Consider the following 25,254-nt stretch of genomic DNA (forward strand, 5'->3'; position numbering starts at 1 on the left):
GACCCACTTGAGGAGGCAGTCTGTCTGTTTTCAGAGCTCAAGTGCCATGCTTGAAGAACCACTGCTCTCTTCAGAGCTGTCAGAAAGAGATGTTTAAGTCTGCAGAAGTTTCTGCTGCCTTTTGTTCAGTTATGCCCTGCCTCCAGAGGTGGAGTCAACAGAGGCAGCCGGCCTTGGTGAGCTGTGGTGGGCTCCACCCAGTTTGAGCTTCCCCAGCTGCTTTGTTTACCTACTGAATCCTCAGCAATGGTGGACACCCCTCCCCCTGCCAGGCTGCTGCCTCAAAGGTCGATCTCAGACTGCTGCACTAGCAGTGAGCAAGGCTCCTTGGGCATGGACCCACTGAGCCAGGTGCAGGATATAATCTCCTGATGTGCCATTTGCTAAGACCATTGGAAAAGTGCAATATTTAGGTGGAGTGTCCCCTTTTTCCAGGTACAGTCTGTCATGGTTTCCCTTTGCTAGGAAAGGGAAATCCCCCAACCCCTTGCACTTCTCGGGTTAGACGATGCCCTACCCTGCATTGCCTCACCCTCCGTGGGCTACACCCACTGTCTAACCATTCCCAATGAGGTGAATGAGGTACCTCCATTGGAAATGCAGAAATCAACCATCTTGTGCATTGATAATGCTGGGAGCTGTAGAGCAGAGCTGTTCCTATTCAGCCATCTTGGAACAGAAGTCCACCATGCTTTTCATTCCCTGGAGTTCAACCTTCTTTTCTCTTTGGCCAGAACAAGGCATGTAGGCTAGAGGTGGATCATAGGGACAGAGGCTGGAGAATGGCAGCAATATTCATTTATGCCTTCTTTAGAAAGTAATTGCAAGAAACACAGTCACCTGTCCAAACTCAAAGAATGGACTTGGAGATACAAAGAACAGTGGAAGCAAGACTTTTAATGTCAGTCTTGCAAGATTGGGTGTCTGGTAGGCAGGCACAACCAGGGCAGTTACCAGTATTGCTCTTTAATACGTTGCTCAAATTCTTTCCTTTATGACTTCATACCTTTATCTGTTGCCTATCCTATAATTTTTTCCAAATTTGTCCCTGGACCTTTCCTCAAAATGGGCTTAGCTAGACTACATGCAGCCTTGCCTTGTATTATAATTTATTTTACAACCTTTATTTGTAGGTTGTTGTTGTTGTTTTCTCTGTTAATATAATGTCTCTGGCATCGGAAGGAGTCTTGGAAGCTGGAGCATAGATGCAGGATAGCCTCAGCTGCATTGGTAACTCCTCCTGCACAAGTTGTGCTTTTAGCTTTGGTGGTAACAAATTTAAACATTCTGCAGTTTTCCAATCCTTATTTTGTCTTTTTTTCCCTAAGGTGGTGACCTATAGAGGTTCCTCTGAATTCCTCACCTTCACATATCCTGTTTCTTCTAACTTGCCATAACACAATCTTTTTCTCCAAATCAGTGAACATTTTTGCACTCATACTATGTTTTTGAGTAGTGATTAAATAATTATGACCCAGCTACTCTATGTAATATTAAGCAGGGACACTATGAAAACATTAAAAATGTTTATCTTTATGTGCTGACCTGGAAGGCTATCTTTAGTGGAAAAAAAATGTTGCAAAATAGCATTTTCAGAGAAAGTCTAGTCTTAACCTTTGTTTAAAAGAAAGAGGAATACACCACATATACGCAAATATCAAAACAAAAGAACCAAACTGTGTGTAGATAACACATGGACATGTGAAAAGAAAAAGCCTACAAGATAACAGCCTAGAGCTATCACAGTGGTTATTTTATGGTCCTTCTTGTGAATCCAAATGATGTAAAGCTTTCATCAAAAAAGATGTATATATACAGAATATTTTCCCAACAATTTTAATGAGTTCAGGAACTCCTCTGATGTATCCTATTGGTTTTGTCTCTCTGGAGAACTCTGACTAACATGTTCATTCTCTTGTCTTCACTGTGTTGCTGCAGCTTCTTAACTGGACTCCAGAGCTTTCCTACAGCAATTTTCATGCACAGATAGCTGTCCAATTGTTTTCTGTGTGTGATGAGGGCTGAGATCCCTGACTCCCCATCTTGCTTATGTCACTTATATAGCTTCTGAATACATTGATATTTGTAAGAGCAAGAATATCTTGGATATGCTTTGCTCTTTTCTGTATTAATTTTATAATCAACTTTTAGTTTCCACAAGCAAATATGTTGTGATTTTGATTGGTATTTCACATAATTCATACATTAATTGGTTAGAATAGAAATTTTTACAATTTTGATTCTTTCAGTCTGTGACATTTGGCAGCAACAGTAACAAATCAGCCATGGAAGTTTCTCCTTCCCTTTATTTTGAGCTGATGTGTGTCTTACATGTGAGATGGGTCTCTTGAAGACAGCATACCATTGGGTCTTGCTTTTTTATCCCACTTGCCACTCTGTGCCTTTTTAGTGGGGAATTTAGCCCATTTACATTCAGCCCATTTACATTCAAGGTTAATATTGATATGTGTGCATTTGATTCTGTCAGTGTGCTGTCAGCTGCTTATTATGTTTACTTGTTTGTGTGGTTGCTTTATAGTGACACTGGTCTCTGTGTTTAACTGTGTTTTTGTACTAGCTGGTAGCAGTTTTTCCTTTCTTTATTTACTGCTCCTTTCAAGATCTCTTGTAAGGCAGGTCCAGTGGTAGTGAAGTCCCTCAACATTTGCTTATCTGAGAAGGATTGTATTATTCCTTCACTTAGGAGCTTAGTTTGGCTGGATATGAAATTCTTGGTTGAAGATTATTTTCTTTAAGAATGTGGAAAATAAAACCCCAAACTCTTCTGGCTTGTAGGGTACCAGTGGAGAGGCCTGCTGTTAGCCTGATGGGGATCCCTTTGTAGATGACTCACCCTTTCCTTATAGCTGCCTTTAACATTCTTTTATTTTGACCTTGGAAAATATAATGATTATGTGTCTTGGCAATTATCTTCTTGTGTAGAATCTTGCAGGACTTCTCTGTATTTACTGAATTTGACTGTTGTCCTCTCTAGCAAGGTTGGGGATATTTTCATGGACAATGTTCTGACATATATTTTCCAAGTTGTTTTCTTTCTTCCCCTCCCTTTCAGGGATGCCAGTTACTTGTAGATTTGGCCTCTTTACATAACCCATACTTCTTGGAGGCTTTGTTGATTTCTTTTTTTTTTCTTTATTTGTGTCTGACTGGCTTATTTCAGAGAACCAGCATCAAGCATCAAGTTCTGAGATTGTTTCCTCAGCTTGGTTTATTCTGCTCTTAATACTTTTGATTGTATTGTGGAATTCTTGTATTGTGTTATTCAGCCCTGTCAGACCCACTAAGTGCTTTTTTATATTGGCTATTTTTCTTTCAGCTTCTGTGTCACTTTATTGTGATTCTTATTTTTCTTGGATTAGATTTTGCCATCCTCCTGAATTTCAATGATCTTTTTTCCTATACATATTCTGAATTCTATTTCTGTCATTCTAGCCAGTTTGGCCTGGTTAAGAACCTTTGTTGGAGAACTGGTGTGATCATTTGGAGGACATATGATATTTTGGCCATTTGAGTTACCAGAGTTCTTACATTGTTTTTTTTTCTCATCTCTGCATGTGGGTATTTCTTTAACTGCAGAGTAGTTTGAGTACAGTCAATCGACTTATTTTCTGGATGTTTTCACTAGGCCAAGGCTTTGTGTAGGGTCTTTATTTGAAGCTCACTTCTTATCTCTGGTTTCAGAGGGGGATATGCTAGTGAGATATTTTTGGTGTTAAAGCTTTGAGGTGTGATTCAGCAGGTGACACCTAGGCTTACAGGCCATCTGGAAGACTCTTGCTCTGTTGTGTGGCTCCCCTGTGTTTCCTCACCGTTGCAGCTGTGTTCCCTCTCAGTGCTTTGAAAGTGTGGGTTCCTCTCCCCCTGAGTGCCGGCTGTAGTTCCTGATTCAGCAATCATGGGCTGCCCACTGCAGCTCTGGGGAGATCTTTGTGTTTATATTCCTTCCCCAGCTTAGAGACAGCAGTGGAAGAGATCTTTGTAATGGTTGTTGCTAAGGGTCATTTGTTTGACTCCTGGGGGCTCCACCCCAGAGAGAGGCAGGTCAGCAATCACTCAGTGCAGCCAGCCCAAGATAGAGGGTATGTGTTGTGGGCCCAAGCCAGGGGTTCTTTGTCTGGCAATGAGTGGTAGGGGGGTGTGTGGGACCCATGGGAGACAGACCAGCCTCTTCTCCTTGGGTTTACTGCAGACTATTAGAGGTGTGGATAAAGCACTTAGTGTCTTTGCTCCTTCATTAGTCAGAGGGTGTCAAGGGCAGTTCCACTGCAGAGGCAGTGGCATAGAAACTTTCAGTTGACCTCAGAAGCTCTGTCTAGGGAGTTGCTGATTTGATACTGGCTTGATAGTTCTGGCTGGTGGTGGCTGGAAGCCCAGGCCTGAGGATCTTTCTGGTGAGAAGATATGGGAATGGAAACCCACGTAACACTCTGGCCACTTTTCCATAGGGCTGCTGTTATATGCTTGGGGCCTGCTCCAGTACCTAGTCACCTCAGATTTCCCAGAACCTGGAGGTGTCACCAGTGAAGGCTGTGAAACAGCAAAGATAGTGGCCTGTCCCTTCCTCTGAGAGCTTTGTCCCAGGGAGGTATGCAGCTTTTGCTGGCCCAAAGCTGCTGTAGGAAGTGGCTGGAGATCCTAGTTGAGAGGTTCCACCCAGTGAGGAGGAACAGGGTCAGGAACCACTTAAAAAAGCAGTCTGGCCACGTTTTGGTAGAACAGCTGTGCTGTGTTGGGGGTCTACTTCAGTCCTCAGTCGTCTCAGACACTTCAAAGCCCAAAGCCTGGAGTTGCTAAGTCAACAAAACAGCAAAGATGTTAACCCACTTCTCCCTCTGGGAGTGCCATCTCAGGGATAATTCACATCTTTGTCAGCTGGAGAGCTTGGTGGGGGTGGCTGCAGGCCCCAGTTGGGAGGTCCTGCCCAGTGAGGAGGAATGGGATTGGACACCCATCTAAAGCATAGTCTGGCTATCTTTGGGTAGAGCAGCTGTGCTGTGCTAGGCTGGGGGTTCCCTTCCACCCTGGGTCAGCTCAGATTCTTCAAAGCCCAAAGGCTGGAACAGCTAAGGCATCTGAACAGCAAAGATAACAGCCCACCTCTTCACTTTGAGCTCCTTCTTAGGGAGGTGTAATGCCGCTACTGGTAGCTGGCTGGAATTCCAAGCCAGTGTATCTTATCTTGTGAGGTGCCATGGAAGTGGGGCCTGTGGGTTGTTGCTGTTAACACCCCTGGATTCAGTCTCTTTCCTAGGGGTATATACAGGAGTCTAACCTCCAACTTTGCTGGAGCTGCAGCTACTTTTACCAGAAAACTCAAGTATCTAAGCCTTCAAGGTCTCCATGCTGGCCTGAGTGGCTGCTCTGCCAAGACTCCACATAGCTCTGTGTGTTAGACTGAAGACTGAAAGCCCTGGTGGAGTGGGTTCACAAGGAGATCTCCTGACTTGAGGGTTGCAAAGACCTAATGCTCACCCCTTCTGTTCCTTTCCATGACAGCCACACACACTAGCTGCTTCTGGTCAGCCATCTTGCCCACTCCTCCACTCCTCCCCTAGTTTTCTTAAGGTTTGAATTGGCATTCTTTTTTCAATTTTTTTCCAATTCACAGCTTTGTTGCTTTATTGTATTTCTTTTAGAAAGATTGTTACTTCTGATTTTAGCATTGACTACATCTCATAAATATTGCTTTATTTTATTCATATTTACCTTGTATATTAATAAGCAATTTGGCACCTTATATATTAAGGGGTATTGAAGAAGGGAGGAGGCTTTGATATCTGCAACGTTAGTTTGGATTCCCACCCCCTTCACTTACTAGCTGTGTTTCTGAATTCCTCTGGCCTAAGTTTATTCATCTATGAAGTTGGTATAACAATAAAACTTAGCTCAACTGAAACCATTTAAATTCTTTGAACATAGAAAGCACTCAATAAATAATAATACATGATCATGTATAGCATTTATTATATGCTGAGGTCCCTATTCTGAGTTTTGAATAAGTATCAGCTCAATCATCCTAAACAACTCCAAAATAGATATATAATATCTCAATTTTACAAATGAGAAAACTGATGCACAAAAGATTGTGTGGCTTGCCCAGCATCACACAGCTTGGGGGTGGCAGAGCCTGAATTTGAAGCCAGGCAGTTTGGACAAGGAGAAAATTTTTAATTTTAAATTATGAAGTATATTGGTTAACTACTACTGTATAGCAAACCGCAGAATCCAGTGCTGGCTGCAACATTCATTTATTGCCACTCAAGTATCCTCAGATCACCTGGAAATCAGCTGGGACTGGCTGATGTAGAGTAGGCTTAAATGCATGACTTCTCTGAACATGACTGCAGGTTAGCTTGTCTAGGTTGAGCTTGACTGAAATACCTTTGACCCATGTTTCTTTCATCCTCTCCTGGATTCAATAGTTACCCAGTCAAACAAGAGTAAATTTTCTAAATTTAATGGCGGAGAAAAAGAAAGTTTCAGTCCCACAGTATCAGATGTTGCTATTGGCTGTGAACTTTGAATATCATCTCCATTATAATTTCCCACTAGACTCTAGATACAAGAAATCAAATAATCAGACTCATAAGTAAATGTCATTGCAGGGACCATATCCTTGTTTCTATCCCACTTCATGATTAAAATCATCTCCTTCTTTCTTATGCTACAGCTGGTGTAGGCAAGGAAATTGCCAAAAATGTATTAGATGATTAGTGCTGAGAGAGGTCTTAGGCAAACTGCAGCTATTTCAGGTTGCTCTTTCTTAAAGACACAACCAGGCCAATATATTGCTTTTTTCCCTTTCCAATGGCAGAACCCCTCTGTCTGTTTATTCTCTCCTGTCCAGAAACACAGAATAATCAATGGTTACCACCATGTCTTTATTATGCTGTATCAGTATATATGGGAGAAGATGATGTTTCTGAACTCCTGGGGGTCTGTGCCAGGCCTCATTTCTCTAGTGGTGAAGTCCTAACATTCAGCCATCTTTGACCTGAGAATCCACAGGAAACAAAAGAATTCTAAATCTTGTTGTTTCACAAATACTTTTGGATAGATTAATAAATGATGAGGCCACACCTGATGTAGGATAAAAATAATGAACCTCCAGGACCTAAAGATCCTGATGTCTGTGGCATCAAGTCATCTGTTGGTCCATATTGGCATATTTTCTGCATCAAATCAAGCCTTCTTTGTCCAAAGGCAGTAGGCAGCATGAATTTTGTTATAGTCCATTCATGATTATATTTTGTGGGTTAAGGGGATTCTGATGGGCCATATCTGGCAGAAATCTCAGAATCTGTAAACTCAGCAGCACCTTCTCTTTTGCAACCTCTTTAATGCATCTTTAATTTCTTTGTTCCTCAAACTGTAAATCAAGGGATTTAACATGGGAATGAACACAGTGTAGAAAACTGATGCAAATCTGTCAAAGCTGGAAGAACCTCCAGAGCTGGAACTCAAATAGACAAAGATTCCTGATGTATAGAAGAGGGAAACAGCTGTTAGATGAGAAGCACAGGTGTTGAATGCCTTGGACCTGCCTTTAGCTGAAGTGATCTTCATGATGGAGATGCCAATAGAGCCATAAGATATCATGATAATTAGGGCACTTGCTATCCCAAAGAACATGGTTAATATAGCAGTCATGACCCGTACAAAGAAAGTGTCAGTAGAGGACAAGATTAACAGTTGGGGCATGTCACAGAAGAAATGTCTGATGACATTAGACCCACAGAAGTGGAGTTGAAGCAAAGCACCAATTTGGGATAAAGAAGCAGTGAGGCCAGTCATGTAGGCTCCCAACACCATCCAAACACAGAGGGTGGGTGACATGATGGATGAACAGAGCAGGGGGTTACAAATGGCAGCATAACGATCATAAGCCATGGCTGTCATGAGACAAGACTCACTCAGTCCCATCGTTGAAAAGATAAAGTACTGAATAATACAACCAACAAAAGTGATAGTTTGCTGTTCCTGTAAGAGGTTGGAGAGCATCTTGGGGACTGTGGAGCTGATATAGCAGACATCTATGAAGGACAGGTTACTGAGGAAGAAATACATGGGTGTATGGAGGTGGGAATCCATCCTTATTAAAACAATGAGGGACAGGTTCCAGGCCAGAGATGTAATGTAGATCACCGGGAATATAGTGAAGAGCACCGTTATGATCCTGGGAAAATCTGAGAACCCCAGCAGGATGAAATAGGTGATTTCTGTAATATTTCCTCCCCCAGTCATTGGCTTGGTGCTCCTAATATCAGAAAGGAGACAAGAGAATGGATTGCTAACTCAGGTGAAATGATAACATTACCATCTTCATATGTGTACATCTTTTCTTCCAGCAAGCACTGGAAAAGGAGAAATGTTTCACTCTTCTGATGGAAAGACCCCAACTTTTCTTCTTGAATTGTCAGCATGTACCTGCACAATGCTTCAGGTTCTTGATTAATTCATGGAGTATCATGAGAATTAAAAAATATATTTTAAAAGTTGACTGGTAATTTTTAAAAAATATGCTATAGAAAAGCTGAGAGTATTAGGTATAAGGCAAAGATCACTAATTAAGATAATCATTTTTCTTCAAAAAGACCTCTGGTGATTCATTATATAACTGTTGCTTTAAAATTATGAAAGCTTAGGCTGGGTGTGGTGGCTCACGCCTGTAATCCTAGCACCTTGGGAGGCTGAGGTGGGTGGATCACCTTTAGTCAGGAGTTTGAGACAAGGCTGGCCAAAATGGCAAAACCCCGTCTCTACTAAAAATACAAAAATTAGCCAGGCGTGTTGCGCAGGCCTGTAATCCCAGCTACTCGGGAGGCTGAGGCGGGAGAACCACTTGAACTCAGGAGGCAGAGGTTGCAGTGAGGTGAGATCATGTCAGTGTTCTCCAGCCTAGGCGACAGAGTGAGACTCCGTCTCAACTACAACAATAAAAATTATGAAAGCTTAAATGGCATCCTTCCAAAATATATTTGATGGACAACAGTCCTGTCCTGGATTGTTATCTAAGTAGATTTAAAATACTTTTATTTTACCCTTTAGAAAAATTATTTTCCCTGTTTATGATAACTTCTCCTATTTTAATAAAAATGTATTTAATATAACATATCCAAACTGGCCTTAACAATAATATCATAAATTCTGATAATATTTTGAGGCAGACACAGCATGGATGTCCAATAAAGTTTTGGAATAAGTCTTCTCAGGGAAGCCTTCATACAAAGCATTCCAGAAGGAGGCTAGTGCAGCTCACTCTTGGCCCCAACTATTGTCTCAATTTTAGGGTATCTGGGAAACAGCATAGTAATGTGGCTAAGGGTTCAGACTTTGGAGTTTATTTCCAATACCTTCTCCTTCTATTAACTGGTACCAGTGACATAAAAACATTAAGCTTAATTTACTACTAATAATGTAAGGACAATAAAAGCTTCTAAATTCCCAGTTTACTGGGAAGGTTATAAGTGAAAATTCATGCAAAAACTTAGCACACAGTTAGGTATACAGCAATTGTTCAGTAGAGACTGGCTATTGTTATCATGGATTGCTTACAGATAACCGTGAGTGGCAGGTATACCTGTGGGTAGGAACGTGAAAAGTAATATTTTCATGAGTTAATTTCAGGAAATTCATGAGATAGCATCAGCCCTATAGACAGCCAGGCATCATGGCCTCTAGGCAGGTGTAGATTCAGACCTAGTGTCCATGCCAGTCAAGCCACCTAAAGCCATGATGATATAAGCCACATAAGCTATTTTTTCTTCAGTTTGCTTGACTTTGGGTACACTAGGTCGATGGAAAACCAGCATCAAATTATGATGGATCTTGAACTAGAGAAAAGGTCAAAGTAAATATTTCGAATCTCTAATAATACAGAGGTATACCTTTTTATTTTTTGATAGATACAATCAGCAAGTTAGAGCTTACCAACAGACTTATACTACTAGGTTGGTGTAAAAGTAATTGCACCAACCAAAGGTATGCATAGATAATGTACATTCACTCTGCTCCATACTCAGACTGTCCTTTCTTGAGATCAAAGGGAAACCAATGATAATAGCCAAGAAGATTTTGAAAAAGATAAATAATTAGAAAGGATTTTAACTTTCAGATATTAAAAAGTATTATGAACATTGATAATTTATTATTCTTATAATAATAGACATGTGCCAAAAGAACAAATAAAAATTTCATAAATAAATATGTGTTGGTAAGAATTTTATATATGAAAAAGTATTTTCAATTGATAGTGAAAGAACAAACTCTTCTATAAATGGTCTGTGAGACCTGCCTCACTATGCGTAAAAGAGTATTTGAGGAATAAATAGATGTGCATTTATATAATCTTGGGATGGAAGTGATATTCCTGAAAAATAACAATAAAACAGAAACTATAAGACAAAAAATATGGCAAAGCAATTTAAAACTTGGTTACGGCAGAAAAATCCTTGTATAAAGCATATTTGAAAGACGATGAATGGGGGAAAATAGTGATAAATCAGAAAAAGACAATATAATTATTATCTTAATATATAAGATATTGTATAAATCAGTAAGTAATGGGCACTCATATGACCACGGATGAGTGCACAAGGTAGTTCTACTTTTCTGGAAAAAAATTATTTGCTTTTTGTAAACTCTTCTGCATGCATGAACTCTCTCTCCCTTCCCCTGCTCTCTTGTCTCTCTCTGTCACACACACACACACACGCACACACACACCCCTTACAAACCATTTATAATGTCAAACATTAAAAGTAATGGATGGTATCATTTTGATTTTCTTCTTTATACTTATCTGTATTCTCTTGCTTTCTTACAGCTTCTACGTTTATGATAAAAATATTATTAAATGTAAAAATCATTAATAGGGTGGAGAAAGGGGGAGGAGGAAGGAAAAGAGAGAGGACAGAGAAAAAGGGGGAGAAAGAGATAGAATGTGAGAGAGTAGACTTTCCTGAATCTTACTTGCAGGCTGTGTGATGTTTAGCACATGATTAACCTCTCTGTACCTCAGTTGCTTCATCTATAAGTGAAGCTGATAATCATTAAACCTCAAAGGGTTGTTGCAAGGATGGAATGACATAAAGGGCTTAAAACAATAAGGCCTTGGCCAGACGCGGTGGCTCAGACCTGTAATCCCAGCACTATGGGAGGCTGAGGCAGGTGGATTGCCTGAGGTCAGGAGTTTGAGACCAGTCTGGCTAACATGGTAAAGCTCCACCTCTATGAAAAATACAGAAATTAGCCAGGCTTTGTGGTGCACACCTGTAGTCCCAGCTACTTGGGAGGCTGAGAAGGGGAATTGCTTGAACCCGGGAGGTGGAAGTTGCAGTGAACTGAGATTGTGCCACTGCACTCCAGCCTGGGCAACAGAGCAAGACTCCATCTCAAAACAAAAAACAAAACCCATAAGGCCTCAAAAAATGTTAGCAATGATCATTCCCATCATCACTTCTCTCTTAAAGGGGAATAGAGGAAGAACTAGTACTGAAGTATCAAGGAGCTCTTAATACAATTATTTATGATTTCTAAACCAGACTAAAGAATATTGTTGACAAATGATTGTATTTCTTTCTATCTTGTAGTATTGTGTTATCTCCCACACAGCTGAATTGTCAATTGCTGATGCTGCTTTTTGTTCCAGCACCACCAAGTACCCTGAAGCTGAGAACGCTGACTGTACAGAGCACACCGATAAGTAGAGACGTTTGGTTATTTAATGCTAATCATTGTATATACTAATATTTGCAGAACTCAACAAGTTTGTGTTTAACACATTAATAAATGGTTCTTTCACTCGGGCTTGGATGTCAAACTAAGAAAATCTTATTTTTGTTTTATTTCCATTATGGTTTTGTTAACTTGGAAATCTTTCTGTTTACTCTTAGAATAGCCATAAAAAGGAATGAGATCATGTCCTTTGCAGGGACATGGATGGAGCTGGAAGCCATTATCCTCAGCAAATGAATGCAGAGTCGTTATCCTCAGCATATTAGTGCAGGAACAGAAAACCAAACACCTTATCTTCTCACTTATAAGTGGGAGCTGAACTATGAGAACATATGGATACAGGGAGAGGAATAACACACACTGGGGCCTGTCAGGGGGTGGAGTGGGGGGAGGGAGAGCATTAGGAAAAATAGCTAATGCATGCTGGGCTTAATACTTAGGTGATGGGTTGATAGGCTCAGAAAACCACCATGACACACATTTACCTGTGTAGCAAACCTGAACATCGTGCACATGTACCCAGAACTTAAAATAAAAATAAAAATGAAAAATAGATTTAAAAATAAAAAAACCATCTAATACAGTATCTCAGATATGTTATCCAAGGTGAGTTAGATTTAATGGAAAATTTTTAAAATATAAGTTCTCACAGATAACATCCCCCAAACATAAATGTAACTGGTCAATTGAGTGAAAATAAGTCAAATTGTTGATCGATTGGTTGCACTGAAACTCTTTACTTTTTTATTACATTCTGGTGACACAGGCAGACATAATTAAATGTACTCTATGTAATCTACCATTTCCAGTAAAGAACAAGGAGTTGTGGATTGCTTTTCTCATTTATGATAAAATTTATCCTGAAAACTTACCTTGTTGACATTTGATAAGCTAAAGAAAAAGAGAAAAAACTGGATACATTCACTCTCTTTGATTAATTCCTTGCATATGTTCACCGTCTCCTGAGACAATTCGCAGAGGAAAAGATAATTGATGTAAATATTGGTTAAAGATTTTGCTAGATGAATGTAGGTGATCAAAATCCTACCCAGTGCTAATCTAATAAGGACATGGTCAGTTCGCAAAGTTGTGCAGGGTGCAAAATCAGGTAAAGCCAGAAACATTGCTGAATAAAGAACAATATATGTACAAGAAGGTTACAAGGAATATTGAAACCAACACTTCTTGTGCTTGGAGTGGGTATCTCTGACATCTGTGTTGCCCAGGACGGTGTCTTCAGATCCCAGGGTCTCCAAAAATTACAACAGAGAGCAATTTGAAGTATTTCAGAAGTTCTAATAGCACTATATATGAGTACTCCATCATATCATTAAGACTCAGTGTGTCTCTTGCTATTCAGAGATCATAAATCAAAGCTATGTATTTAAACAGAATCAAGTTAATCATTAGCATTTTGAAAACAGAATCCTGAAGGGCAAAAATTAAATTAAAAGGGTCCTTGGGGTGGAGAAAACTGGGAAACATACCCCATCAGGTTTTGATCTTAGGAAATTCCTCTAAAACTCAGTAAATTATTATTTTTGATTCATCTTTCAGGCTTTATAGACAACATATGTTTGACTATAGATTATCCCAACATCCCCATTTTACAGGTGAAAAAAAAAGAAGATAGCAGTGTTCAAGTTCACAACCTTAAGAATTCAATACCCATCCCTCACTCCAGAATAATACCTGAAATTTTATGTTTGAGGTTTTTCTTTTTACAGAAGGTTGAGTAAGGAGAAAGAGAATCCAACGAAGAGCTTCAGGTACAGAATGTGGAAGTGAGGAAGAGGGAAGAGTTGAAGAATGAGAGAGACTGAGGACCATAAACTCTGTTCCATGTGTGTCCTTACTGGAAGAATTACATGGATATTGAGATGGTACAGAATCCAGTGTTCTAAGTCTTGTCCTGTGACCTTGACCCAGGTACCCCAAGAAGACAGAGTTCTTGCCAAAGGTTGAAATTGCTTATTTCTTTTCCAACGGAATTTTTCAGGTGGGCGTATCACACTCCAAGATGGACATGTTTGACCACAAAATTGGCTGTCCACTCACAGCAAGAGAGATGGCCTCAAGTGGGGATCATTTTAAATGTGTCTCTGAGAGCAGAGATGAGAGGAGAAAAGCCAATTAGAGGAAGAAAGCATGCCAGGTACTTGCTCTCTGGTGCCATGGTTGTCATGGAGTTTTTGTCCCTGCTGATCTCATGCCCCACTTTGCTTTGTGGGTCAATTCCCTATTTCCCTATCATCCTATCATGATGTCAGGATTGCAACTTTTTACAAAACTTGAAGTCATTGGAGCTGGAAAGAAGATAGAGATCTTCTAGTCCAAAACTCTCAATTTCTGGGTGAAAAATCTGAGCCCAGAGTGTTGAAGAGTTTGCCCAGTAATATAGCTTGATAGCAATAAATTCAATATGTATATGCTTCTCTGCTTACAAAATGCTTTCATTCTAGGCAATTACATACTTATTTCCTCAAATACCTGACTTGAGTCAATTATCACGGCAGTCCTGCAAGGCAGACATGGCATTATTTCCCATGCATAAGTGAGGAAATTGAGGCACTAAGGAATACAATAAGATTAATTCATAACAAAGCCATGGCTTCTCTTGGTTATGACTGTGGGTATTGATATCATAGAATTTGGGTTGAATTTTGGCTTGGCCACTTGCTACTTGTGTGACCTTGAGTAAATTAACCTCTCTAAGTCTCAGTGTTTTCACCTATAAAATGGGGCTAACAGTAATAGCTACTTCACAGAGTAGCTTTTCATTGAGAATTAAATTGGATAAAGACTATAAAGCACTTATCAGTGTGTGTAGTATAAATCATGCTTTCTGTTTAATAGTAGATATAACTTACATGTTTTGATTTGGGGATCTTTCCAACATATTATGCTGTATTTCTATCTTTTGTTAAAATTTTTCATTAAAAATATCTACTTATGGTCATTTCTACAAACATTTTGGGTTTCTTTGGGGGTGGGGAGAGGAAGCTCATTTGTCTTTGCAGTTGCAAGGGATACAGAAATGTTTTGGACAAGGTCCCATTCTTGGTTTGATCTACCTCAACCAATCTTACTTAGAGGAAGAAATGGATGGGTGGGGGCAATAAGTTAATGATCTAACTCTTGTTAATGAACTAGTACTTATATGTTTTCCCCCGATAAGGACTATAAGAATATAATCCTTTAAACTGAATAGTTTTTTTTAAAAAAATAAATTTTATTGTATATAATCACAGTGTACAACATGATTTTATAAGATACATATCAACAGTAAAGTGGTTACTATAGTGAAGCAAATTAACATACTCATCATCACACATAGTTCCAGAGTTTGTGTGTGTGTGTTTGTGTGTGTGGCAAGAGCAGCTAAAGTCTCATTTAGCAAAAACCCTAAGTACAATAGTATTAACTACAGATTTCACTTATATGTGGAACCTTAAAATAAATAGCTTCTTAAGATTTGCTGTTATTCTTAAGAATAACACCAAAAGTATTGAGTTTGGGCACAGTGGCTAACCAATAGAGGGATTATTTTGGACCAATAAGAACTATTATATTCCATAACTCACACTTTGTGAGGTTCGAGATGTATTGTTACCTACAATGAGAAGAGCACGACAGGCCTCAGTATGCCTAAACGTTCCATCTGCAATTGGGATAATTTCTCACCTGCCAATCTCATATGGGTATAGGAAAAATCAAATCTACATGATGCAACTACAGGAAGTGTAAAATGTTGTATAAATGCTAATGTAATAAAATGAAATTTAGTACATAAACTCTAGAGTAGAGAAATATCTCTTACACATTTAAAAAAATTATCTTGGTCAGTCTCCAAGCCTCCATGATACCCCTAGATCTGGTCCTTCGGCTGCTCCCTGGTCAAATTTAAGGCCCTGGAATCCCTGGGAGGCTCAGGCCTCAGGTACTTGGGTCCAGCCTCGCTAGACATACCATGACAGCCATCATTTCTGAGATTTTGCGCAGTCTCTGGGAGGCTACTGTGAAGCATGCTCCAGGTGCACCTTTGCCAAGAAATTGCTGGCTTTGACTTCCTTGCACCTCTAGGAATCTCCCCAACTCTTCACCTTAAAAGTAGCCCTTTCCACCTACCATTTTTTTCTCCCCTACTTCTTTTTAAAAAAATTTACCTCCTTCTGTAGACTCAAAGGGTAAGGTGCAAGGAACTGGATTATTTGGGAATAAACCCAAACAAATATTGCCCTCCTGCACCATGGTTCCCTCCCCTCCCCTCACCTCCTCTCCCTTTCTCTTCCCTCCCCTCCCCTCCCTTTCCCTTTCCTCCCCTCCCCTTCCCTTCCCTCCCTTCCCCTTCCCTCCCCTCCCCTCTCCTCTCCTCTCCTCTCCGCTCCCCTTTCATGCCCTCTTCTCCTCTTCTCTATTTCTCTCTTTCATTCACTTACTCTCTTTCTGTCTTTGCTTGGATGTAAATATTTTATTTTACACATTGTGTTATTTTATTTGTATTGGAATATAAATAAATGCTTAACAATTAAAAATAAAATAAATGAACAGATTCAGAGTAATGTTAGCAAGATGGTCAATTACAGGTGGCTACTGTTCATCACCCCCATAAAAAAGTACCAAAACAACAAGCAGCCACAATTTGACCAGAGTGACTAAAGGAGAATGCTGGAGTACAGCAAGGGAGTGGTGGAAATTTTGCGGTGCACAGTAACTCAGGATAGCCACCTAGAGCAGGAAGAAACCACCTTGCTTCTGCCACCAATTCCCTCCAGTGGGGATCAGCTCGGAACCAGGAGTGGGTTTCTCCCGGTGAGGAAAAGGTAAGCAGGAGGCCACAGCAGCCCCCATCACTGTCATGGATACCTACAGTTTTCACTGCTTATGAGTCCTGCAGTCCTCATAGGCCCTGTGCCCAGCTTAGGAGGCTGCCTGGAGTTCCAAAGGCTGCACAACTCCAGAGATGGAGCCCATCTCATATGTACTCTCTGTGGTCCAAGCTGCTACTGTGCAACCTTGATACTGGAGCTATTGTTCCAAGGGCCCATAGCCACTGCACCCCTTCATCCCTCAGGCTCTGCCATTATTGCTTACACACGGCAGTGCACACACACACTTGCTCACACACGGCAGTGCACCATTTACCAGCTGAGCTGCTGCAGCTACCTGTCACCTAAGAACAAGCTGCTGAATCTTCCTATGCCCTAGGAACAAGCTGCTGCAGCTTCATACTGTCTGGGAACAAGCTGACAATCTCCCCCATCCCATTTGCTGCTACATTTCATCCCTTGGCTACTCAAAGCCTGTGCCCAGCAGAGAAGCCACATGCCCCAGGTGCCCAAGCTGATGTGGCATGTTGCCTGCCAGGAACCAGAAGTTCAGGCCCAGTGGAGCAGTCACAGTCCTGCACCTCTGCCTAGTGGCTCCTGCTCCTTCAGGAATCCGACCTTCTGCCCCTATAGCAGAGCAACTGTACCCCAGCAACTAAGCTCATGTGGTGCCTGTCCTTTGGCTGCCCAGAGTCCAGTATAGCAGAGCCACCCTGCCTGAGTCAAGACAGAATCCTGTCCTTTGGGGACCAGCAATCCTGGCCCTGTGGATTAGTCACACACCCAGCCCCATGGGGCCCCAGGCCTAGGGCCCAGTGAAGCAGCCACCTCCCAGGCACCTGAGCTGATGTGGTGTGCTGGTCTGCAGGGAAACAGAGCCTTGGCTGAGCTGTGACTCGTGCTCTCTGGGTCAAACAGCCCCAGATCCCCACTTCCCGGAATCTGGATTCCCTTCTAGAATCTGACATGCTGAGGCTCCCTGCCTCCCTAGGGAGTAGGACCATTGTTGACCTGCTCCCCAAGCCCCAGAGAACAAATCACAGCTATACCCCATCATTCCTGAGTTTTTGCTACTGCTGCACCGAGCCTTATGGAGCCTAGGCTACTGCCTTTTCCTACTTCCAGAGTCATCACTACAAGATACCCACTCCCCTGGTGCCCAGGTTGATACTGTGCCCCATTAGTGTGGGGACTGAGAGTTGTGCCCTGCTAGCCAGGGCTTGAGCCTCTGGAACACCCCTTCTTCCTTAGAGCTGTGTCAGTGCTGTAGCCTGATTCCCAGGATCAGAGTCACAACTACATCCCTGCTTTTTGGGACTAGGCTATTGGGGAATGCCTCAGAGTCACAGTCCCTAGATTTGTTGGAGAGCTGTGTTTGCCTGTGTTCCAGATCGGGAACCTGAGCCCACATTACAGGTGCCACAGTAGTTCAGCAAGACACTGAGCACAGAATCCCAGGTCCACAGCCATTTCAAAATTGTTTTGAGCCCTGGAACACAGTTTCACTGAGTCTGCTTGTGATTCATGTCAGACCCAACACCATGAGTGATTCTCTCGCTAAGGTTCTTCACCATGGGGAAAGTAAGAACAGGAGGATCCTTAACACCTTTGCCACCAAGAACTCTAATAATCTTCACTGCCAAAACCACTGCTCAAAACACCTGTGCCCTAGGCCACTGAGACACCTGCAGTCTTTACTGATGTTAACTATAGTTGAAGAAGCTGTACACAGACTACACTACTGGGCCTATCCAGAACCAGAGCCAACACACCCTCCCAACTGACACCCTAGGGCCCATCTTCAGGTGAAACTCCACATAAACTATAAATTTGGAATAAGTGACTTTTCCACCAGATGGTCAGATGAAAATGGAGGGAATTAGGAAACATGAAAAAGTGAGAAACAAAACACCACCAAAGTAACATGGTAAAGTTTTGGAAACTGACTCCAGAGAAATAAAAACATGAATTGGCTGAAAATAAATTTAAAATAGAGATCTTAAGGAAAGTTAGCAAGGTACAGGAGAATACAGATATATAATTCAGTAAAATCAGGAACACAATTTATGATCTAAATGAGAAATTCAACAAAGAGATAGATATCATTAAGAAAAAAACACACTAAAATCTTGGGGTTGAAAAATTGAATGAATACAACTAAAAATACAATTCAGGGCTTCAACAGACTATTTGACCAAAGAAAAATGAATATGTGAAGTTGAAGAAAGGTCTTTTGAAATAACCCAATCATGGGGGAAAAAAGCAAACAAACAAACAAAAAAAGTGAAGACAGCCTACAGGACTTATGGAATATCATTAAGTAAACTTTTTTTTTTATTATGGAAGGTCCACAAAGAGAAGAGAAAAACTCTCAGAAGTCTTATTTAATAACATAAGTGTTGAAAACTTGCCATTTTAGCTTAAGGACACACATAGGCAGAAAATGAAAGAATGAAAAAGATATTTCTTTTTCTTTTTAAGTATACTTTAAGTTTTAGGGTACATGTGCACAACGTGCAGGTTAGTTACATATGTATACATGTGCCATGTTGGTGTGCTGCACCCATTAACTCGTCATTTAACATTAGGTATAGCTCCTAATGCTATCCCTCCCCGCTCCCACCACCCCACAACAGGCCCCAGTGATGTTCCCCTTCCTGTGTCCATGTGTTCTCATTGGTCAGTTCCCACCTACAAGTGAGAACATGCGGTGTTTGGTTTTTTGTCCTTGCAATAGTTTGCTGAGAATGATGGTTTCCAGCTTCAGCCATGTCCCTACAAAGGATATGAACTCATCATTTTTTATGGCTGCATAGTATTCCATGGTGTATATGTGCCACATTTTCTAATCCAGTCTATCATTGTTGGACATTTGGCTTGGTTCCAAGTCTTTGCTATTGTGAATAGTGCTGCAATAAACATACGTGTGCATGTGTCTTTATAGCAGCATGTTTTATAATCCTTTGGGTATATACCCAGTAATGGGATTGCTGTGTCAAATGGTATTTCTAGTTCTAGATCCCTGAGCAATTGCCACACTGACTTCCACAATGGTTGAACTAGTTTACAGTCCCACCGACAGCGTAAAAGTGTTTCTATTTCTCCACATCCTCTCCAGCACTTGTTGTTTCCTGACATTTTAATGATCGCCATTCTAACTGGTGTGAGATGGTATCTCATTGTGGTTTTGATTTGCATTTCTCTGATGCCCCGTGATGATGGGCATTTTTTCATGTGTCTTTTGGCTGCATAAATGTCTTCTTTTGAGAAGGGTCTGTTCATATCCTTCACCCACTTGTTGATGGGGTTGTTTGTTTTTTTCTTGTAAATTTGTTTGAGTTCATTGTAGATTCTAGATATAAGCCCTTTGTAAGATGAGTAGATTGCAAAAATGTTCTCCCATTCTGTAGGTTGCCTCTTCACTCTGATGGTGGTTTCTTTTGCTGTGCAGAAGCTGTTTTGCTGAATTACAACCCATTTGTCAATTTTGGCTTTTGTTGCCATTGCTTTTTGTGTTTTAGACATGAAGTCCTTGCCCATGCCTATGTCCTGAATGGCATTGCCTAGGTTTTCTTCTAGGGTTTTTATGGTTTTAGGTCTAACATTTAAGTCTTTAATCCATCTTGAATTAATTTTTGTATAAGGTGTAAGGAAGGGATCCAGTTTCAGCTTTCTACATATGACTAGCCAGTTTGCCCAGCACCATTTATTAAATAGGGAATCCTTTCCCCATTTCTTGTTTTTGTCAGGTTTGTCAAAGATCAGATGGTTGTAGATATGTAGCATTATTTCTGAGGGCTCTGTTCTGTTCTATTGGTCTATATCTCTGTTTTGGTACCAGTACCATGCTGTTTTGGTTACTGTAGCCTTGTAGTATAGTTTGAAGTCAGGTAGTGTGATGCCGCTAGCTTTGTTCTTTTGGCTTAGGATTGACTTGGCAATGCGGGCTCTTTTTTGGTTCCATATGAACTTTAAAGTAGTTTTTTCCAATTGTGTGAAGAAAGTCATTGGTAGCTTGATGGGGATGGCATTGAATCTATAAATGACCTTGGGCAGTATGGCCATTTTCACGATATTGATTCTTCCTACCCATGAGCATGGAATGTTCTTCCATTTGTATCCTCTTTTATTTCATTGAGCAGTGGTTTGTAGTTCTCCTTGAAGAGGTCCTTCACGTCCCTTGTAAGTTGGATTCCTAAGTATTTTATTCTCTTTGAAGCAATTGTGAATGGGAGTTCACTCATGATTTGGCTCTCTGTCTGTTATTGGTGTATAAGAATGCTTGTGATTTTTGTACATTGATTTTGTATCCTGAGACTTTGCTGAAGTTGCTTATCAGCTTAAGGAGATTTTGGGCTGAGACGATGGGGTTTTCTAGATATACAATCATGTCATCTGCAAACAGGGACAATTTGACTTCCTCTTTTCCTAATCAAATACCCTTTATTTCCTTCTCCTAGCCTAATTGCCCTGGCCAAAGGAGTATAAATCATGCTGCTATAAAGACACATGCACACGTATGTTTATTGCGGCACTATTCACAATAGCAAAGACTTGGAACCAACCCAAATGTCCAACAATGATAGACTGGATTAAGAAAATGTGGCACATATACACCATGGAATACTATGCAGCCATAAAAAATGATGAGCTCATGTCCTTTGTAGGGACATGGATGAAACTGGAAATCATCATTCTCAGTAAACTATTGCAAGGACAAAAAACCAAACACCGCATGTTCTCACTCATATATGGGAATTGAACAATGAGAACACATGGACACAGGAAGGGGAACATCACACTCTGGGGACTGTTGTGGGGTGGGGGGAGGGGGGAGGGATAGCATTAGGAGATATACCTAATGCTAAATGATGAGTTAATGGGTGCAGCACACCAGCATGTCACATGTATACATATGTAACTAACCTGCACATTGTGCCCATGTACCCTAAAACTTAAAGTATAATAATAATAATAAACAAAAAAAAAGAAAGAAAAAAAAAGTGGGAAAAGACATAAACAGACCTTTTCAATGGAAGGCACACATAAAGCCAACAAGCTCATGACAAAATGCTCAACATCATGAATTATTAGGGAAATGCAAATCAAAAACACAATGAGATATCATCTCATGCCAATCAGAATGGCTACTATTAAAAAGTCAAAAAATAACAGATTCTGGCGAGTTTGCAGAGAAAAGGGAATGCTTATACACTGCTAGAGAGAATATAAATTAGTTCAGCCATTGTGGAAATCAGTGTGGTGATTTCTCAAAGAACTCAAAACAGAATTACCATTTGACTCAGCGATACCGTTATTGGGTATATACCCAAAGGAATATAAATTGTTCTACCATGGAGACGCATGCACACATATGTTCACTGCAGCACTATTCACAATAGTAAAGACATGGAAGCAATGAAAGTTCCCATCATCAGTAGCCTTAATTTAAAAAATGTGGTATGTACACACCATAGAATACTATCCAGCCATAAAAAAGGAACAAGATTATGTCCTTTGCAGGAACGTGGATGGAGCTGGAGGTCATTATCCTAAGCAAACTAATGCAGAAACAGAAAAGCAAATACTGCATGTTCTCATTTATAAGTGGGAGCTAAACATTGAAAACAAGCGGACCCACAGAAGGGAACAATAGACATCAAGGCCTACTTCAGGGTGGAGGATGGGAGGAGGGAAAGATAAAAAACCACTTATTGGGTGCTATGCTTATTGCCTAGGTGACAAAGTAATCTGTAAACCAAACTCTTGTGACATGTAATTTACCTATAACACAGCTGCACATGTACCACTGAACCTAAAATGAAAATAAAACAGAAAAAGAGTTCACTTGAACTAAGCTACTAAGGACCCCAGGATGCCATCAATGCTGAATACTGCAGATGGTTGCCAATGGCCACATATTTGTTTTAGGCCATGGTGGCCAACAGGCAGCACTCATCCAGACCATCCAGTCCCCAACAAAATACTGAGTAGTACAGGCAAGAAAGGAAATTTTTTTCATCTTTTAGGAAGTCTGAAAGCATCCTTGGGCTGATGGCAGAAGAATAGCAGATGTCTATAAATGACAGGAAACTGAGAAAAAAGTACATGGGTGTGTGCAGGTAAGAGTTCATCCTGATGAGGATGATAAGAGTCAGGTTTCAAATCAGGGTCACGAGGTAGTTCCCCACAGAGATTAGAAAGAGGATGAGCTGCAGTTCTTTTTCGTCTGAGAGTCCCAGGAGAACAAACATGGCTACACAGGTGTGGTTTCCACTGCCTTCCACGGATCTGCTTGGTGCCATTTGCTGAAAAAAAGGGGAAAGAAGGAGATGGGTTTATTTCCAAAAAAAAGAAACTTTATTTTTCTTCAGTCGTGAAGCCAGCTAAATATAAAACATTGAATCATCAATGTTAATTTACACCTTGCATGTACAATCATCAAACTTAACTGAAAAATTCTCTTTGATAAATATTATCATTGTAAATTTTGCTGAGGGAGAGCATTAAAAATATTATCATTCCAATAATACTTATGTAATAATGATTGATGGGTATCATTAGTATAATATCTCTTAAAATGATTTAATTTCATGTTGTCTCATGTCAGAATTTGCAAATATATGTGACTGTGGACATAGGCCACATTAGGAAAATATTGTCATCTCTGTATGATGAAAAAGGAAGATTCTGCTCAGGCATGGCTCTGCCATTCACTCAATAATTGGAGAAGGCACTGACTCATGCTGAGGCACATGTGTAAAATGGAGATGGTGGAGCAGTTGTTTTTAAAAATCTCCTTGATAACTGACATTCAATGAATGTATAATCAGGAAATATTGACAATTCTTTAACTGTCTTTTTGCTTGCATAAAGTCTAGAGAGATATAAGAACAATGTAGCAGAATGGTAGCAGAGTCAAACAGAAAGAAGCAACTTGGAAACTGATGTGGTTTAACCAAGTTAATTACTCTAGGACGGCTCCTGAGAAGTTAGGTAAGACAAAGCTGAAAGCCATTATGCTCTCTTCCTCGGAGGTGCATATATATATATTTTTAACATTTATCACGTATATTTTAGCCTTCATAGCCTTACCTGAATTTCTTTTCTATAGAGTTTTTTTGTAATTATTATTTTTACTTTAAGTGCTAGGGTACATGTGCACACATGCAGGTTTGTTACATATGTATACATGTGCCATGTTGGTGTGCTGCACCCGTTAACTCCTCATTTACATTAGGTATATCTCCTAACGCTATCCCTCCCCCCTCCCCCCAGCCCCCAGCAGACCCTGGTGTGTGATACCCCCCACCCTGTGTCCGTGTGTTCTCATTGTTCAATTCCCACCTATGAGTGAGAACATGCGGTGTTTGGTTTTCTGTCCTTGAGATAGTTTGTTGAGATTGATGGTTTCCAGCTTCATCCATGTCCCTGCAAAGGCCGTGAACTCATTCTTTTTTATGGCTGCATAGTATTCCATGGTGTATATGTGCCACATTTTCTTAATCCAGTCTATCATTGATGGACATTTGAGTTAGTTCCAAGTCTTTGCTATTGTGGATAGTGCCGCAATAAGCATACATGTGCGTGTGTCTTTACAGTAGCATGATTTTTAATCCTTTGAGTATATACCCAGTTATGGGATTGCTGGGTCAAATGGTATTTCTAGTTCTAGATCTTTGAGAAATCACCAAATTCTCTTTCATAATGGTTGAACTAATTTACACTCCCACCCACGGTGTAAAAGCATTTGTATTTTTCCACAGCCTCTCCAGCATCTGTTGTTTCCTGACTTTTTAAAGATCACCATTCTAAATGGTGTGAGTTGGTATCTCATTGTGGTTTTGATTTACATTTCTCCAATGACCAGTAATAATGACCATTTTTTCGTGTGTCTGTTGGCTGCATAAATACCTTCTTTGGAGAAGTGTCTGTTCAAATCTTTTGCCCACTTTTTGATGGGGTTGTTTTTTTCTTTTAAATTGGTTTAAGTTCTTTATAGATTCTGGATATTAGCCCTTTATCAGATGGGTAGATTGCAAAAATTTTCTCCCATTCTGTAGGTTGCCTGTTCACTCTGATGATAGTTTCTTTTGCTGTGCAGAAGCTCTTTAGTTTAATTGTATCCCATTTGTCTATTTTGGCTTTTGTTGCCATTATTTTTGTGTTTTAGTCATGAAGTCTTTGCCCATGCCTATGTCCTGAATGGTATTGCCTATGTTTCCTTCTAGGGTTTGTATGCTATTAGGTCTTATATTTAAGTCTTTAAACCATCTTGAGTTACTTTTTGTATAAGTTGTCAGGAAGGGATCCACATTCAGCTTCCTATATATGGCTAGCCAGTTTTCCCACCACCATTTATTAAATAGGGAATCGTTTCCCCATTTGTTGTCTTTGTAAGGTTTGTCAAAGATCAGATGGTTGAGATGTGTGTTGTTATTCCTCAGGCTAGGGTTTTGTTCCATTGGTCTGTATATCTGTTTTGGTACTATGCTGCTTTGATTACTGTAGCCTTGTAGTATTGTTTGAAGTCAGGCAGCATGATGCCTCCAGCTTTGTTCTTTTTGCTTAGGATTGTCTTGGCTATTCTTGCTCCTTTTCAGTTCCATATGAACTTCAGAGTAGTTTTTTTCAATTCTGTGAAGAATTTGGTGCCTTGATGTGGATG

The 25,254-nt window shown here is 40.4% G+C and overlaps 1 protein-coding gene across 1 annotated transcript; it reads right to left on the minus strand.

Annotated features, from left to right (window-relative positions):
- Positions 1-997: 997 nt before the first annotated feature.
- On the minus strand, positions 998-13,827 carry LOC129008836 (olfactory receptor 5AN1). The gene is made up of 2 exons (XM_054441277.2): positions 13,450-13,827; positions 998-8,278 (listed from the first exon to the last, which is right to left on the minus strand). Exon 2 carries the CDS (start codon positions 8,263-8,265, stop codon positions 7,330-7,332), a length of 936 nt encoding a protein of 311 aa, XP_054297252.2. The 5' UTR covers positions 8,266-8,278; positions 13,450-13,827; the 3' UTR covers positions 998-7,329.
- Between the last annotated feature and the right edge of the window lie 11,427 nt (positions 13,828-25,254).

The sequence above is a fragment of the Pongo pygmaeus genome, chromosome 9 (genome assembly GCF_028885625.2).
Source record: "Pongo pygmaeus isolate AG05252 chromosome 9, NHGRI_mPonPyg2-v2.0_pri, whole genome shotgun sequence".
In the NCBI taxonomy this organism is placed as follows: domain Eukaryota; kingdom Metazoa; phylum Chordata; class Mammalia; order Primates; family Hominidae; genus Pongo; species Pongo pygmaeus.